The sequence below is a fragment of the Hippopotamus amphibius genome, chromosome 12 (genome assembly GCF_030028045.1).
Source record: "Hippopotamus amphibius kiboko isolate mHipAmp2 chromosome 12, mHipAmp2.hap2, whole genome shotgun sequence".
Taxonomy (NCBI): domain Eukaryota; kingdom Metazoa; phylum Chordata; class Mammalia; order Artiodactyla; family Hippopotamidae; genus Hippopotamus; species Hippopotamus amphibius.
In genome coordinates, this window is record NC_080197.1 from 19,369,624 (window position 1) to 19,388,250 (window position 18,627).

Sequence of the window (18,627 nt, forward strand, 5' to 3'; positions counted from 1 at the left end):
CAAACTGGGGAGAAAGGGTCAAATATGAGAGATGTGACTGAAGAAGAATCCATCGTGTGTGGTGAGAAAAACAAAAAGCAGGCAACTCCGTGGCCGAGAGCCTCGTAGGCTGGACAGTGGCAGTGCTTGTGACCACGACAGAATCAGAATCATGCTCAGTGAACACTGAAGAGCAGAACTCAGGACTTGGGTTTTGCCCTCCTGAGTTGCGACAGCAACATTTGTCTCCCCCTCCCCAGCTGCAGATGTGGGTCTGGAGCTCTGAGAACAGGCCAAGCTGGGGAGCCTGACACCTGCACAGGCAACGAGCAGCACTGATTGTGGCCTTTGAGAAACCCCTTAGCGTTCCTCACCGCCAGCCCCAGGGTCTTTCCTGAGTGCACGCCTTACCCCAGGAGTAAAGGGTAACGCAGTAAAGCGCTTCTCGGGGTTTGAAGAAGCAGGCTGCAGTTTATTAATCTGAATCTGATGGAGAGCACTGTCCTCTTTAGTTCTGGCTCAGCGAGACCCAGAGACTCCTAGCCCGCAGGGGCCTTGCAGGTCCTCCCACTCAGCGTGGGAGTTCTGTGGGCAGTGTCCCGACAGGGAGTCCTGCAGCCTCTGCCTGAGCTTTCCTAGTGATGGGGGTTTACCAATTCTCAGCAAGGCTCATCTGATTACCAGGTGATTCTAATTGATTGTCCTTCTGTGTATTAAATCTAAAAATCTGCTTCCTTGAATCTTCCACCTTTTGATCTTGGGTCCTGGTTCTGTCCTGAGGTGCAGCAGAGAACAGGCAGAATTTCTTCAGCATAACTGTGAGCTTCTAGAATTGTAGGCTTTTTAATTAGCAAATTTACTGGCACCCCAGTATCAGATGAGGGTCAAGACAGGCTCTGGAGTCAGGACTGCCTGGATTTGAATCCTGACCCTATTACTTACTTGCAGGTGAATTAAGTGGTTTTAAAATGAGGATAATAGTTCCTACATAGAACGCAAAGCGTTGTTTGCTATTGTTAGGGGTACGTATAGTATTTAGGGGCATGAAGTTGTTATCAAAAGAACTTTAAAATGTTAAAAGCAACTGCTTCAAATCTAAGCTCTGAGAAGTCAGGACAGTGATTATCTGTTCGAGGTGGGTATAGTGACTGGAATACCAGGGGGCCTTCTGGGGAAATGTTCTGTTTCCTGATCTGGATACTGGATACACACATGCATTCAGTATGTGGAAATTCGTCAAGCTGTACATTTATGCAAACTGTACTTTCTGGAAGCATATTTCATATCAAGAGAATAGTTTTTTAGAAAAAGAGATGAAAGAAAAGGCAGTACTGCCACCCAAAAATATTAATAGGTTTTGTTTAGCTGACGTGAAGGGTGTCACAGACCAGTTCCAGCTCTCCTTCCCTGTGAGCTCAGAGGCCAACTGGGTTATCATCTCAGTCTGGGAGGAAGTGGCTCTCTAAGAGGAGTTGTCCGTCTGTCTTCTGAGTTGATTTGCCTCTCATTTGCAGTGTAGGTGGATACTATTGGCTTTCAGTTCTGTTCTCCTGTGCTATAGATACTACCAAATATCAACACTTTGCCTCTCTTTGGAGAACTAGAAACAGCTGTATCTTAATCTTCCGGAAACCTTCCTCTGATTGAGGTAGATCTATGCGGGCAGGAATCCTGTACCTAAGACACCCTCTTTCCAGTTCTTGCTAAGCAGGCTGTCAGCTACTGCCAGCCAGGCAGAAGGATCACGATTGCAAATTTTTTTTAATAAATTTATTTATTTATTTATTGGCTGTGTTGGGTCTTTTTTGCTGTGCACGGGCTTTCTTTTAGTTGCGGTGAGTGGGGGCCACTCCTCGTTGTGGTGCATGGGCTCCTCATTGCCGTGGCTTCTCTTGTTGTGGAGCACAGGCTCTAGGCACGTGGGCTTCAGTAATTGCAGCACATGGGCTCAGTAGTTGTGGTTCACGGACTCTAAAGTGCAGGCTCAATAGTTGTGGTGCACGGGCTTAGTTGCTCTGCGGCATGTGGGATCTTCCTGGAGCAGGGATCAAACCCGTGTCCCCAGCATTGGCAGGCGGATTCTTAACCACTGCGCCACCTAGGAAGCCCACGATTGCAAATTCTTAGAGTTCTCGTTCTCTGAGCTTTGAAAAAACATCTTGAAACTGACTTGATAGCTGGGCTAAGGAGTGGTGTGCCAGATAAGTAAAGGTTCTTTCCCACCTGAAAGTTTTAGCTTTTATGTCGCCACCTACAACGGAAGCCACAGCGGCACTTCCTACCCAGATCTAAGAAGCTGCTTTTTTAGAGGCCTCAACCCTTCATTATTAACACCTTTTTAATAAGTAATACATACATATGTTAAAAAAATGTTTTTTATCAAAAGTAAATTTCCCTCCCACTCCAGTGCCCCCGTTTCCCTCTCCAGAGGTGACCGCCCTTCACCGATTCTTGAGAGAAGCTCTGCAGGGCCAGCAGTGGGAACGCACAGCCTCCTTTTATCTTCTCTAAAGTAGTGTTTACGTACTATTTGTGTTCTCTTCTCTCTACACTGCGTCCGCGGAGAGCAGCCCTTCTAGAAGTGCGTGTGAACAGGCTTCTGCTGTAGTCGCTAGCCCTCATTCTTGCCAGGTGTGGAGCCAGTGACAGGTGCTGTCGTGACCCTCACTGCAGCAACTGCTCAGACGTGGTCGCCGTCTCTGTGCCCGTGCTTGCTTTTACCCCAGGTGTTGCATACCTTGAGCCGCCCTCCCCTGACCCCGCACGGCCATCTGCTGTGCTCTGATGCTCTCATGGTTGGGCTCATTTCACAATTGGACCGTTGTAGGCTCCTCAAGAACAGGGTTAAATGAACGCTTCCTTTCGTTACGTACTCACGCTACCAGCACAGTGCAGGGCACACTGGTTGCCCAGCAAATACTTAATTACCTCGTCTCAAACACGCCGGCCTTTCCCATGGAGCCTGAGTGTGGTCCCCGCCGAATCACAGGAGAGAAGATGGGGTTGCTCCCTGGCATTATTGCCATGAAAAAGACTGTGAAATACTCGTGTAATTATGCGCAAGTGAAACTGTTTGAAGACAGCACCTGTCAGTGTACCTCACTCATCACTAAACTAGAAAACTAGTAACGAGCCTCTTGAAAGGCAGCTCTGCCTGAGAGGTTGTTGTGGCTGTGTGGACGGGGTGAGTCCTCTTAAGGATCAGGAGAGATGCTGTGTTTCTGCTGCACCCCTCCCTGCCATGGCCCACAGGGTGGCCTTAACAGGTGACGGATGAGATTCATGTTCTTGTGTGAAACGGGGCTGATCACAATAATTTCTGCCGTTAATACCTAGTGTTTTGTTTTTTATTGCTTTCTCACATATAATGTCATAGCCCTAACGACCTGGCAGTGCCCAGAATTCCCCAAGGGTCAGCTTGGGGATGGCCGTTCACGGGCAGCTCGTGGGTTCTAACGTGTTTCATTGCTGTGTTCACCTTTCATAGGGTACTTTTGCGAGTGCGGATGCTGTACTACCTAAAAGCTGAAATACTGGGAGAAGCAGCCGATAAAGCATTTGAAGGAACTCCGGCCAGGTAACCTTAGCTCCCAGTGGTCAAAAATTGCCATAAAGTGCCTGTTGAGGGAAATGAATTAACCTGCCTGTGTTTCAAGGGACCCGTGTTCCCTCCCGCCCAGGGCCAGTTCCTGGTAAAGCAGGCAGGTGGAGTGAGGATGATTCAGCCAGGCCACCTACGAGTGAAATAAAGGAGATAACAATTGCTTAAAAACACAGCTCTTGGTGAGGTTCTTAGTTGGGTTTTTCCCCCAGTAGTGTTGTAAAATTGCTTTTAAAACAGTCCTTTCTCTACCTTAACTAATCATTATTGGATAAGTGTCATTTAGGTATTAGTGGCACCTGATCCAGCAGGTGTGGACTGAAAGCTTTACTCAGAGTCCCACTCTTGGCCTTAGTCCTCTTCTGTCTTTGAGTGGTTCTCCTTTCTCTGCTAGTCGTATCACTAACACTGTGCCACGCGTTTGGTGTGTTGTGCCTTGCTTTTGTAAGCTAGGGTTTCCAAAGCTGTAGAATCCAGTGGGAGTATCCCAGGGTTGGCTGGAAAGAGGCTGCCGAGCCCCCAGCTGCCGCTCGATTGGGCTGTCAGAGAGTCACAGCGGATAAGTGTGTTCCCCAGACGCCTCCTTCACCTTCCCCAGATCTGCAGTTAGCTCTGGCCCCGTGCAACACTGGTCGTTCCCAGGGGACACCGCATGTGTTGGTATTTGAACTTTGCTTTGCGATTCCCTGGGGCCATGGTTTCTTCTTTCTCTTACTTTCCTTTGGGCAGTGCTGATGGCTTAAGTGGTCACAGGAGCACTCAAGAAGGAGAGGGAGTGAAGGGCAGTGACAGTCCTACCCTTGAGGCATTCTGTAATTAGGAGCAGTCACCGCGTTGACTGTTACTACTTGATATGCTTTTGGTAGTTACTGTGGGCATTTCTAGTAAGGATAGGGAGGTTGGGTGTTTTCGTAAAAAAAAAGGTTCAATTTGTGAGTCATGTACATGCAGCAGAATTCAACCTGATTATTTATATCTCATCCCCCCATCACGTGCTTTCTGAGATACGTGGATGGAGGGAAGTTAGTAGAACACTGGCTGCCCTCTTCCCTCCTGTCCTCTGCTTTTCTCAGTCTCAGCTATCCCTGGTCCTGTTCATGTTAAATGCCTTACTGTGGAGAAACTGCCATGAGGAATGAGTCTCAGCTCATCCCCAAAAGTTGTTCAGCCCGTGGCCCCACGCAGGCAGAGCAGTGGGCCCTGCAGTGGAGCCAGAGAGGGAGCGCTGCCTGGAGAGGTGGGGGCCAGGGAGCCCTGCCCCCACAGGCAGAGCTGGGCCTGGCAAGGGGCAGGCAAGCCCTGTGTCACAATTAAAGAACCTGATGGAAGAAGAAACCAGCTGTGGCAGGGGAACCATCCCAGGCAGCTGGGAGGTTGGAGAGAGGAGCCATACAGGTGGATGTCCTGCCCCAGACCCCAGAGCCTTCAAAGAGTAAGGACGGTGCTCAAATAAAGCCAGTTAGCTAAGGGTCCACGTGAGCTCTCAGCACATGGACAGAAACTCAGAGTGAGGCCAGTCCCTTCGTGTCTGCTCCCTGGGGTGAGCTGTGTTCATCCTTTTGGCCAGAAGTTTGATCCAGCAGACTGTTCTCAGACCCTTGCCAAGAAGTGCCTCCTGCTGTGGCTCCTGGCCTCTGAAAAAGGCACTCTTCATCCCCATGTGCAGCAGTGCAGACTAGCTTGTTCTCCAGTAGCGCCTGAGATCTCTGCCTGTTAACCAAGGTGATCTGGGCGCTTTTCAGCATTTGATCATGTGTGAATTCAGACACTTACGGGGTGTTCTGCCTTCACGTAACCAACTTTTGCTGTGGTTGTCAACCGAAGATGCACGTTAGAACCTCTTCACACACACAGAGCCCACAGCCCCACCCCAGACTGACTGGAGATGTGTTCTCCATGAGGTGCTTTCAGATCCTGCATCGTTCAGTCCAAGTGGAGCCTGAACGTCAAGCACATCTGCTGACGTAGCTCCCTGTGTAAACTGAGCGCAGAGCCCTGGTTAAGATACCTCGGCCCCCAGCTGTCTGAATCCTCCCAGTGGCTGTTACTTCAGCTTCTAAGCGTGCAGCCAGGGATGGGGCTTAGTACCAGGGCTCAGGCCTTGGTATCAGGGTTCAGTTCGTGTGTTGTTTTCTGTCTGTGCGGAAGGCACTCTGAGTCCACGCGCTTCCTTCCGCAGGGAGCTGGACGTGCCTCTGCCCGACGTGGACTACGTGGAGATCCCCGTGGACTGGTGGGATGCCGAGGCCGACAAGTCCCTGCTGATTGGCGTGTTCAAGCACGGTGTGTATTTCAGTGGGCATGTTCTCTTCCCTGAACATTCCATAGGCCTGTTGCATGTCTCTCTTAGAAAGAGAGAAAAGAAAGCTTCGCCCCTGCCCTCTCAGGAATCCGGCCAGGTGAATGTGTGAGTCATGAAAATACAGCGAGTGTGAGGGTCAGGGCGGCCCTGTGGCTTTGCGGCCACAGAGGCTTCGTTCAGTGTGTATCTTGCTCACTAGCCTCCCCGCACTGTCATGTCTGGGACTGCCCGCTCTCGTTCATGCTTACGGTCCCAGCGTCTGGCCTAGTGCCTGTCACATAGTAGGCCCCAGAATTTCTTGAATGAAGCAGTAAATAAGTGGGGGAAATGTTAGGTTTTAGTATTTCACATGTAGCAGAATTCTAAGGTCATCCTAGCTAGTGTACCTATTCCTAGTATGTGTGTTTTGCCCTATTGGTATAAAAATTTTAGAATAGTAGATGGCATAGACATCCTTTTTTTAAAATGTGGTAACCTAGAGACCAGAGGGGACTGGGAGAGGTTTTTGAATAGCTTGGAAAAACTGAAATGTCCTGTTTCTTCATTTCTGGCCCTGTTCTAAGCACCTGCCCTTGCTTTCAGCCACCTGTTAAAACGAATAATGAAAGTCCCAGATACTATTCACTGTAGTGTGCCTAGTACACACCTTCCCTGCCAAGTGAATTAGCCACAGTTTGGAACTGGAGAGCAGGGGTTAAAGTGGGAAGAGTTAGGTGTACCTGGCTTTCACTGCCAGCTCTGCTACTGACTAAATCTGTGACCTTGGGCAAGTCATAAACTTCTGTGACCTGTTTCCTCACCTGTACACTGGGGAGAGTATCAGGACAGCCAACCTGGAGGCTTGTTTGAAGATTAAATGAGACAGTCTAAGAGGGAGACCTAGAACAGTGGTTAGTGTATAACAGGTGCTTGGTGCTTTCACTTAGTCCTCTGCCTTTGGAAGGTTAACTTTTCTAACACATGCCCTGTGAGTAGAATTCTTCAACATTTGCAGGCCAACCTGTAGTATTCATACAACAGCCATGCATGTACCTATTTTAATGAGGAATCCCTTCAAAACATAGATCCTGGTGTTACAAACGCAGGCTTTGGGAGGTCTGGTGCTGTTGAGAGGCCTTTGTCAAACCTCTGGTGGGGGGGAGTCGGGATCAACTTGGCAGAATAGGAAGGTCCTGAGCTCACCTCCTCCCACGGGCACACAGAAGTTACAGCTGCTCGCGGAGCAGGTGCCTCTGAGGATGACCGGAGGACGAGCAGCAAAGGTTTTCCAGGAATGAAGATGTAAGGAAGGAGCCACAACAAGACAGGAGAGGCGGAGGTGCAGCATAGCGGGACCCATGTCCCCCGGTTGGTGACCCAGAAGCATCAGAAGGACAACGAAGAACAAGTGTGGACGAGGATGTGGAGAGAAGGAACCTTCGTGCACTTCTGATAGGATTGTAAATTGGTGCAGCCACTGTGGAAAAGTGTGGAGGTTCCTCAAAAAATTAAAAATGGAATTACAGTGCATTCCAGCAATTCCACTTCTGTATATTTACCCGAAGAAAACAAATACGCTAATCCAGAAAGATATATTCATTGCATCATTTACAATAGCCAAGATATGGAATCCATCAATGGATGAATGGATAAAGAAGATGTGGTGTATATATATATACAATGAAATATTATTTGAGCATAAAAAAGAATGAATCTCACCATATGCAACAACATGGATGGCTCTAGAGAGTATTATGCCAAGCAAAATAAGTCAGGCAGAGAAAGATAAATGCTACGTGACCTCACTTTATATGTGGAAACTAAAAAACAAAACAAGTGAACATACAAAACAAAGCAGGCAATTATAGATACAGGGAGGAAAATGGTGGTTGCCGGAGGGAGGGAAGTGGGTTAGTGGGTAAAATAGGTAAAGGGGATCTAGAGGTGCAAACTCCTCGTTACAAAAAAGTCAAAAAAAAAAAAAAAAAAAAGTCATAAAGTGTATGGTCAATAATACTGTATTAACTCTACACAGGGACAGATCGCTACTAGACTTATTGTTGCGATCATTTCATAACGTATTTAAATGTCTGATCATTGTGGTGTACACCTGAAACTAACAATATTGTACATCAACTATACGTCAATTAAAATGTGAAAAGCCAGAGGTTAGGCTAGAGCAGTGCTGTCCAGTAGAACTACTGGTGACGGAAGTGCCCCGTTTCCACACTGTCCTCTACAGATGCCACTCGCTGCGTGTGGCTTTTGAGCACTTGAAATGCTACTAATACAACTGAGCAACTGTATTTTTAATTTTATGTAATTTTAATTGGTTCAAATTTAAGTAGCCGTATGTGGCTCCTCTGTTGGACTGTGCAGGGCTAGAACTCGGCTCTGAAATGAGAAGAGGAACCGTGTGACCTCTCTGTTAAGTGCAGCGCACCACAGTGCAACTGAAACTTGGTTTAATCTAGTTTTGGAAAGAACCCAGAAGAAGACGGGCTGCTGGAGGCAGTCAAATGTCAGAGCACCTGAACTTGGTGTGTGCAGGAAAGCCTGTTGACCCTGTGTCTTCCTTTGGTGATAATTAAGTCCCAGCAGCAAGGCAGACAGTTTATACACTTCCTCTCCCTCCCCGACCCCAACACACAAGGACGTAGAAAGCCTCGGTGAATTATGACAGCTATGTTAAACCGCCTAGCTGAACTTGAAAGAAATAAAGGAAAATCCCCAAATGAGAGGTCACTTAAAGCAGAGCTGAAAGCTCAGAGGGACTGGATTTTGAGTACCCTCACAGAAATGGGAGACCTGGCCTCAAGCCCCCATGACCATGCAGAAGTGGGAAACAAGCCCCTACTGGCAAGGAGGGCAAGATAGGTCTCTCTGGCTGGCTCAGGGAGGCAGAGCTGGAAGAACACACTCCTGAGAGATGAAGAAATGGAGACACGAAAGAAGGTGAGATGGGGGACAGAATGAGGTCGACACCTAATGGGGAAGATGACACGCCAGGCACATCCTCACAACAGCTCAAACAAAACAAAACAAAAAACCTGGTACACAAAGGCAATATCATACCAAGTCTTTAAAGCCAAAAGCGTAATTTGGGATAAAGAGGGTCATTACACAATGATCAATCTTAGTCTGTTATCCGAAATGGTAGAGGGTCCACCCGGTGACGTCTACAGTTACTCCCAAATCTAAAACTCTTCTGCTGAATGGAGCAGTTTTGGGGAGTATAAGTTCATAATTCCTAAGTGTTTCCTGAGCACACCTTCGAGACCTGAAGATGGTGCATCACCCATTCCATTCAGGCTCTTCGCAGATCCCAGTGGAGGGAGCGCTGGTGTTCAGAGTCAGGGCTGAGGGGCAGGTACCGGGGAGGTGATGCCTGCAGCGCCTGGTGTGGTATGTGATGAGCTTCGCAGACACGCTGTGAAGATGGGGAAGACCTAGCCTCTGTCCCCAGTGCTGGGGGGGTGGGCGGGGGCTGGTGTGAAGCCACATGTGCAGACTGGCTCACTCGTGGATGGGACCAGACCCGTGTAGTTGGACAGTGACACTGGAGTCAAACCTAGCCTGGGTTGGACAGATGCTCCGTGGGCCCATCTTCTTTGGTGTCTTGCAGAGTCCAAATCAGATCCTGCTCCTGGCAGAGTGCTTCCCAGCAGACATTGCATGAGCCTAGGCTTAGACCTCTCCTCACGTGGATAACACACCTCATCCCCCCACGTAGCAGCCCTCTCCACAGGGTAACGAAACCCATGCCGTGTGTCTTACCAGGTGACAAACTCCCAGATACCCAGCAGCTGGTGGGGATGTGACATTTTCAGAGAGCCAAGCTGTCTGGTGTTTTCTGTTTTTCAAAGCTCTATCAGGAGTTCTCTCTGCCTCGCCTCCATGCCCTAGAGGCAGCATGAGCTGTAGAGCTGCAGCCATTTTTTTGTTAAGAAACACGCAGCTGTCTGAGATTTTGTGGATCTTTTAGTCCACCCCAGGTGTAGCCTGCTGGGACCCTGCTTAGATCAGAGGACTGAAGCCCCGTTTCCTTCTCCGAGCTGACCACCATGGAAGAATTGGCTGAGTCTTTGGTTCGGGCCTCCACTTACAGCAGGAAGGACTGTGCCGCAAATCTGTTCTGAACGATGCAATAGATAGCTCTTAAACACATTAAGAGACAGCTGCCGCCCCTCTAGGGCAGCCTGGATTTATGAAAATACTCACCAAGCTATGGGTTTTAGTATTTCTGTTCATATTCTTACAGAGGAACTTCTAGACTAAGTGGAGAGAGGCAAGCAGTCTACGCCGCCTGTCACGCCACTGTTTATGTCTTTGTGTTGCTCTTACAGCTCCTATTACTCTCTCTTCAGGACAGTTGTTAGGGTTTTCTAGGGAACTGGATCACTCTTCCTCACCTCCAGGTTGATAGCTGGTTGAGAAATAGAAATGCCAAATTTGTCTAGATTTCAGGCCTCCATATGACAAGAAGAAGTCTGCAGGTTAGAAACTCACCCAGGTAGTAGGCACTTGGAGGAACGGGCCTGCTTCCAGCCCTGTCCAGCGCAGAGTGTGTGAAGGCAGGAGACTCACGGACAGTTAACCTCCCTCGATGGTAAAGGGTCAGAGGAGGAAGCTTTCACCGTCTCAGCTATGAGATGAAGCGTCCTTCTTTTTCTGGGGAGGGGCAGGTGGAGGTGATGGCAGGCACGTCCTCAAGAGAGCAGGAGCATGGAAGGCCTTTCTGTTGTGATGTGAGCTGAGGTGGAACATGGGGAGAGGGTGAGAACGGTTCTTTCTACAATGAGTCTTAGAAGAGAATCTGGGCCAAAGTGACACATGCCATCAGTTGTTTGTTGAGTGCACGTGGTGTCAGGCCCTGTGCTAGGTACTGAATATATAATGATACAGACTCCGCCTTGGGGAGCCCACAGTCTCATGAGAGAGGCTTACAGTAATCCAACAATTGCCCTAAGGAATAAGTGAATAAAGAGGAACATAAGGCACCAGTTTCTCCTACCATATGCCTCGTGCAGGCAGCACCTGTCGTGGAGATGGCAAAAGAGTCATTTTGGATTAAAAGATAAAGTACCTGCAGCTCCTCAGAGAAAAAGTACCAGGTGCTGCCTGCAGGTGGAGGCTAGAACAGTGTCCACAGTGATACCAGAACAAAAACCAGCATAGAGGGGAACGCCCAGCAGAGTAAAATCAAGTCTGTTATTAGCACCCAAGCCAGTTCTCATTTTAGGTACAGCATCTTCCATCACCTGTGGTGGGGTCTCTCTGTACATACTACAGAGCTAGAAATTGACTTTGCTAGAGTTTTGGTGATCATGAAGGAGTTTCCCCCAAAATAGTTCGATATGACAGTAACTGTGACCAAATACTCCTGTCTCATTATAGGATTAATTAGAGTCAATAAAATAATAATAAATTCTTATACATGGCGTTATTAAATTAAAAGGGATATTTTTTCATTGTTTTGCCTTCCACCTGAGGTCTCGCTTCTGGGTCAGAAATCTCCCATCTGTTGTTGACCCTGGGGACACGATGAGAGGCAGTCCCAAAGCCCTGGCCAGTGGGTTAGGACTTCATACTGAGTTTGTGAATATAAAGGGAACAGGTCCATTTTAATCTAGTCGACAATCACAGTAGTCCTCTTTGTATTTCATCCTTTCCACCCATAGCTTCGTTCAGCTTCCCTTTCTAACACATGGGATAAAATTGAACCATAAGAAAACTAGGCCCGTTCAGGAGTTGACAAGATAACAGTCTGTCCAAAGTTGTGGGGGGGTGGTGAGGGGAGGAAGTTGCAAAACCAGCCTGCCTGATTGCCTTGCTGTCCAAAAGAAGCAAACAAGGGGAAATTGTATCTGTATATTATGTGTTTTCATGGATACAGAATATTTACATCAGCTTTCATTTTTGGGCAGGCACTACTTACTCAAAGGTGTCCACTTCAGTGCAAGAATCTTCCCCGTACAGGAAATCTTACAGGATCCAGTTATTAAATAGTATTTTGTTTGTTTGTCTTGCTTTTTTACTTAACAGTGGACGTGACCTTGTCATGACCTTATTGTCCCTTGTTACCACCCATCAGGTTACGAGAGGTACAATGCCATGAGAGCAGACCCAGCACTGTGCTTCCTGGAGAAGGTTGGGATGCCGGATGAGAAGTCCCTTTCTGCAGAACAGGGTGTTACAGATGGGACCCCAGACGTTCCCGAAAGGTGAGAGGCTGCACGGGCCAACCACGATGTGACTTGTCACACTGTCATCTTTGACCATGTACTCTCATAGTCTCTTCCTTACAGTCTGGGATCTCCCTTAAACCTGAACTGCCTTCCAGAGTTGCTGCTTTGGTTACATCCTACGATGCCTCAGGCTTTCCCCTTGAATCCCAAACACTTTGAACCAAATACCAGTTCCTGTCCTTCACGGGTTCCCCAAGCTGCCCTCCATCCTGCCCTACTCCTTAACCAGGCTTGTCTGGTCAGAGATTCTCAAGGAACAATTCAGATGTCTCACAACTTCTCATACCTGGCAGAAAGTGAAGAAGAGGCACAGCAAGTTCAGGCTTCCTGTCCTCCAAATGCTTGAGATGAAATTCCAGCATTTTCTAAGGATCGCATGGTCCAAGAGAGAGGTGGACTTAGGAGCCATTGCTGGATGGCCGTGGCATTCAGGCCTTGTCACTGGGTTGTGTGCAAAAAAGTACGGAGGCATCCCCGTTGTCAAGTTTTATTTACTTTTGGTATAACCCCCAAATGTGTAAATTCATAGGAGAGCTATACAAAGAACCAAAAGCTGTAGTTTTCATATATTTATGTATATATTTGGAAAACATAGCATATGTTTCTTAGACTGTGTTTGGTAAGCTTTTGGCCTGATCTTCTCCCCAAAAGTAGCATTTCCTAGGGCCACAGGCAAGCCTGGACATAAGAGTACACAATGCCAGGCCCCCTAACCATCTGCTAAAGCTGAGAACAGGATGAAATGCATTTTTCATCTGTCCTTAGCCCCTGATGAACACTCTAGCTATCATAACATAGCCTCTCTGCCTCAAAGATAATACAGGTGCGTTCAGAGAGATGCTAACAGATTCCCAAAGGACTGGTAGGGCTCACGGGGTCGGGGAAAACACTGCCTGGGAGAGGTACCTGAATGTGGCTTAAAGCTTATATCTTTGTGGGGCGGCTGTTCTTTTCTGTGGTTAAGCAATGAAGGTAGGAGGTTCCTTCTGCCTCTAGGACCTGAGCAACAAAGAGAAGAATATTTGAGACAGGAATCCTTCAAAGTTGATTTTACTAGGAATCGCGAAAAGCAGATAGGCATCAGCAGTAGTTAAGCTCACAAGAGAGAAGACATTAGGCAGCTAATCTAGAGGTGGGCTGCTGACAGTCCAGCGGCCGTGTCCTTCCTTAGCAGGCACAGCAGGGCTCCCTTTCGAGGAAGTGACAGCTGCTAAGCGTGAGCGATTCTGCCTGGAAACTCATCCTACTGTGGGATCTGGGGTCAGCACGTCAGGACTCTTGGTTTGCACAGCCATCAGTCAGTCTCTGGAGTCTGTTCTTTAATTAAAACCACATATTCAGATAGTTTTTGATGGGAAGTAATTACCTTTTGAAAGATAGCATCATTGTTGACTCGCTGGCTTCTGAACTTGTCTCAGTAGATCCTGAGTCTCGTGCTGAAGTCTCACTTGAGTGGAGGTCATTGCTCATAGACGTGATAACACTGGGAAAACCGAGATTTTGAGGCCTGTGGGGAAAGGGATCTACTAATATTCTCTTTAGTCAGTGATTTAGGGGGTTTTCGTGCAACTATCCTGGTTGCAGAATAGCTCCTAGGTGGTGTGTGATACTTTTTACTTTTTTATTTTATTTTTTTGAAATTTTATTTAGAGGCAACACGGATAAAGAGGACAGTACAGAAGACAAAGCAGATGGCCTCCAGAAACAAATGGTGAGTCAAGTGTGCTGTGCTGGTAGTCCATACGATCTTCAATATCAGGAGAGAAATCCCCATCTCGGTGTATTGGTCTTTGGGAACTCGACTACATTGTTGCATTCGCATTGCATTTTCCCCAGCATTTTATTGTAAAAATTGTCAACTCACAGACAGCTTTGCACTTTTATTCTAATGAAACTTTTGCTTTTGAGGTGACTGTAGATTTTAGATGAAATTGTAAGATACAGTACAGGGTGATCTTGTGTACCTTTTACCCAGTTTCCCATAATGGGGACATCTTGCAAAACTGTGGTTCAGTATCAGAGCCAGGATGTGGACATTGATAGGATCAAGATACAGGACATTTCCATGGCCGCAAGGACCATCATGTTGCCCTTTCATAGCCACATCTACGTCCCTCCTGCCTTCACGTCCTTTTTAATCGCTGGCAACCACTGACCTATTCTGTACCTCTGTAGTTTTGTCATGTAAGGAATATTATATAAGTGGAGCCATACAGTATGTAACCTTTGAGAACTGGCTTTTGTCACTCAGCATAATTCCCTGTAGATTGATCCAGATTGTTGTCTCTAACAGTAATTCACTCCTTTATCACTGAGTAGTATTTCACGATTCATCCACTGAAAGACATCTGGGTTGTGTCCAGTTTTTCACTATTGTGAATACCTCTGTAAACATCTGCATACAGATTTGGTGTGAAGTTACATTTCCATTTCTCTGGGATAAATGTCCAGGAGTAAAATTGCTGCGTCATATAGTAGTTACACGTTTAGTATTCTCAAGAAACTGACAAACTTTTCTAGAGTGGCTGTACCGTTTTACACTCTCACCATTTTTCCTCATCTTCACTGGCTTTTGGTGTTGTCACTGATTTTTTTCTTCTTCAAGCTCTTTATTGGAAAATAATTGCTTTACACTCTTGTACCAGCTTTTGAGGTACACCAGAGTAAATCAGCTGTATTTATACATATATCCCCATATCCCCTCCCTCCCGCGACTCCCTCCCACCCTCCCTGTCCTGGCCATGTAAGGCATCACCCATCATCGAGTTGATCTCCCTTTGTTATACAGCAACTTTCCACTAGCTGTCTGTTTTACATTTGGTAATGTATATATGTCTATGCTACTCTCTCACTTCGTCCCAGCTTCCCCTTCACCCCCCGCCCCCACAACCCCATGTCCTCCAGTCCATTCTCTGCATCTGCATCCTTATTCTTGCCCTGTCACTGGGTTCATCAGTACCTTTTTTTTTTTTTTTAATTCTTTATATATGAGTTAGCATACAGTATTTGTTTTTCTCTTCACTCCATATGACAGACTCTAGGTCTATCCACCTTGTTACATATAGCTCCATTTAATTCCTTTTTATGGCTGAGTAATATTCCATTGTATATATATATGCCACATCTTCTTTATCCATTCATCTGTTGGTGGGCACTTCAGTTGCTTCCATGTCCTGGCTATTGTAAATAGTGCTGCAGTGAACATTGTGGTACATGTTTCTTTTGGGATTATGGTTTTCTCTGAGTATATGCCCAGTAGTGGAATTACTGGATCATATGGTAGTTCTATTTTTAGTTCTTTAAGGAACCTCCAAACTGTTTTCCATAGTGGCTGTACCAACTTACATTCCCACCAACAGTGCAGGAGAATTCCCTTTTCTCCACACCCTCTCCAACATTTATTGTTTCTAGATTTTTTGATGATGGCCATTCTGATGGGTGTGAGGTGATACCTCATTGTGGCTTTGACTTGCATTTCTCTGATGATTAGTGATGTTGAGCATCTTTTCATGTGTTTGTTGGCCATCTGTATGTCTTCATTGGAGAAGTGTCTATTTAGGTCTTCTGCCCATTTGTGGATTGGGTTATTTGCTTTTTTGGTATTAAGCTGCATGAGCTGCTTGTGTATTTTGGAGATTAATCCTTTGTCCATTGCTTCGTTGGCAAGTATTTTCTCCGATTCTGAGGGCTGTCTTCTTGTCTTGCTTGTGGTTTCTTTCGCTGTGTCACTGATTTTTAATTGAGCCGTTCTGATTGGTGTGTAGTTAACTTGTGGTTTCAATTTGCATTTCCCTAATGGCTAATGGCATTTAACATCTTTTTATATGCTTGATTGCCATATGTATATGTTATCAGTGAAATATTTCCTCATGTCTTTTGCCCATTTTCTAATTGCATTATTTCTTTGTTTTACTATTTGAGAGTTCTTTACATATTCCAGATACTAGTCTTTTGTCAGATACGTGGTTTACAAACATTTTCTCCCACCCTGTAGTTTGTCTTTTTATCCTATTCATATTTTCTTTTGTGAAGCAAACATTTTTAATTTTTTTCAGCTCTTTAGTGGAATATAATTGCTTTACACTGTTGTGCCAGTTTTTGCTTTACAAGAAAGTGAATCAGCTGTATTTATACATATAGCCCCTTATCCCCTCCTTCCCACAACTCCTCCCACCCTCCCTGTCCCAGCCATCTAAGTCATCACCCATCATCGAGTTGGTCTCCCTGTGTTATACAGCAGCTTCCCACTAGCTATCTGTTTTACATTTGGTAGTGTATAGATGTCAGTGCTACTCTCTCACTTTGTCCCAGTTTCCTCTTCACTCCCCATCCCATGTCCTCAAGTCCGTTCTCCATATCTGCATCTTTATGCTTGCTCTGTCACTGGGTTCATCAGTACCATTTTTTTAGTTTCCATATATAAAACATTTTTAACTTTGATGAAGTGCAACTTTTCTTTCAGCTTTTCCTTGTATGAATCTCACTCTTGCCGTCAAGTCTAATAACTCTACTTATCTGTAGATTTTGAAGATTTTCTTCTGTTTTTTTCTAGAAGTTTTATAGTTACACATTTAAGTCTGTGATCCATTTTAAGTTATTTTTTATTAAATGGAGAGAATTCGAAGTTCATTTTTTTTAACCTGTTGATGTCCAGTTGTTCTGGAATCATTTCTTTAAAAAAAAAACTCTCTTTACTTCATTGAATCGTTTCTGCTCCTTTGTCAGATCAGTTGAGCATATTTGTGTGGCTATGTTTCTGGGTTCTCTATTCTGTTCCATTGATCCATTTGTCTTTTCCTCTGCCAATAGCATATCCTAGTATCAATTACTGTAGTTATAAGTCTTAAGATTGGGTAAAAGAAGTCCACTTCTTTTTCAAAATTGTTCTAGCTCTTCTTGTTCCTTTGCCTTTTCATATAAGTTCTAGAGGAATCTTATTCATAGCTGTAACAATTCTTGGGACTTCTCTGGCAGTCCAGTGGTTAAGACTCCAATGCATGGGGCATGGGTTCAATCCCTGGTCGGGGAACTAAGATCTCTCATGCCATGTGGCCCCCCCCAAAAATAATAGTAATAATTCTTGCTGGAATTTTGATAGGAGTGGCATTAAGCCTATATATCACATTGGGGAGAATTGACATCTTTACTCTATTGATTTTTTACTATACCAAAGCATCCTATCTCTCTCTCCACTTATTTCAACCTTTGATTTCTTTTATGACCGTTTTGTAGTTTTTCAGCAAAGAAGTCCTCTACATGTTTGTAGATTTACATCTTCGTATTTCATTTTCTTTGGAGTGATTGTAAATGGTGTTATATTTATGTTTATCTCGTATTCTGCAACCTTGCTGAACTCAATTATCAGTTCTAGGAGATTTTTTTAGGTTTCTTGAGATTTTTTTATATCAATAATCATGTCATCTGCAAATAGTTATAGTTTTATTTCTATCTGATCGATACTCAAATAGACTATAGAAGGAAGAGATTGTCTTTTATCATTAAGTATAAGCTTAGCTCTAGGTTTTTTGTAGATGCTCTTTATCAAAGATGAGACCATTCACCTGTATTCCTAGTTTTCTGAGAATTTTTAACATGAGTGGATTGTAAATTTTGTCAAATGCATTTTTGTACCTTTTAATATGATCATGTGGTTTTTCTTATTTAGCTTATTAATCGTGTGGTTTTTCTTATTTAGCTGTAATCATTATATTACACTGATTTTCAAATGCTGACCCAGCCTTGCATCCCCACATAAACTGGGATGAACTCTACTTGATCATGGTGTATAAATCTTATTGTTGAATTCCATGTGCTAATGTTTTGTTGAGGAGTTTTGCATCTATAGTCATGAGAGATACTGGTGTGTAGTTGTCTTTTGGTACTGTCTTCATCTGGTTTTGATATCAGGAAATGAATTAGATATTCCCTACTCTCCTATTTTCTGATAGAGTTTATCTAAAACTGGTATTAGTGCTTTAAATATTTCGTAGAATTCTCCAGAGAAACCATCTGGGCCTGGAGGTTCCTTTTGGGGGCAGTTTTCACATTATGAATCCAGTTACCTATTTTATGTTGGGTAAGTTGTGGTAGTTTGTATTTTCCAAGGAACTGGTCTATTTCCTCTACATTGTCAAATTTATGTGTGTTAAATTGTTCATAGTATTCTCTTGTTATCCTTTTTTTAAATTTTTAAATGTTTTTTTTTTTTTAGAAATTAAAACACTTTAATCTGGTAATGCTTATCTCCATAATTGGGTTTTTATACATAGTTTATTTATTTTTATTAGTTTTTATTGGACTATAGTTGCTTTACAATGTTGTGTTAGTTTCTGCTGCACAGCAAAGTAAATCAGTTACGTATACATATATCCCCTCTTTTTTTAGATTTCTTTCCCATTTAGGTCACCACAGAGCACTGAGGAGAGTTCCCTGTGCTATACAGTAGGTTCTCATTAGTTATCTATTATATACATAGTAGTGTATATATGTCAATCCCAATCTCCCAGTTCATCCCTTCT

The 18,627-nt window shown here is 45.0% G+C and overlaps 1 protein-coding gene across 6 annotated transcripts in view; it reads left to right on the plus strand.

Moving 5' to 3' along the window:
• CHD6 (chromodomain helicase DNA binding protein 6) overlaps window positions 1-18,627 on the plus strand; it is a 202,145-nt gene that overhangs the window by 157,527 nt on the left and 25,991 nt on the right. For all 6 annotated transcript variants that reach the window (XR_009048360.1, XM_057701375.1, XM_057701376.1 and 3 more), the window contains 4 exons: window positions 3,467-3,556; window positions 5,760-5,863; window positions 11,956-12,085; window positions 13,760-13,820. Coding sequence is in view for 5 of the 6 variants with exons in the window: in XM_057701375.1 (XP_057557358.1) it covers window positions 3,467-3,556; window positions 5,760-5,863; window positions 11,956-12,085; window positions 13,760-13,820 (385 nt within the window). In the remaining variant the exon portion in view is untranslated. The remainder of the gene's footprint in view (window positions 1-3,466; window positions 3,557-5,759; window positions 5,864-11,955; window positions 12,086-13,759; window positions 13,821-18,627) is intronic.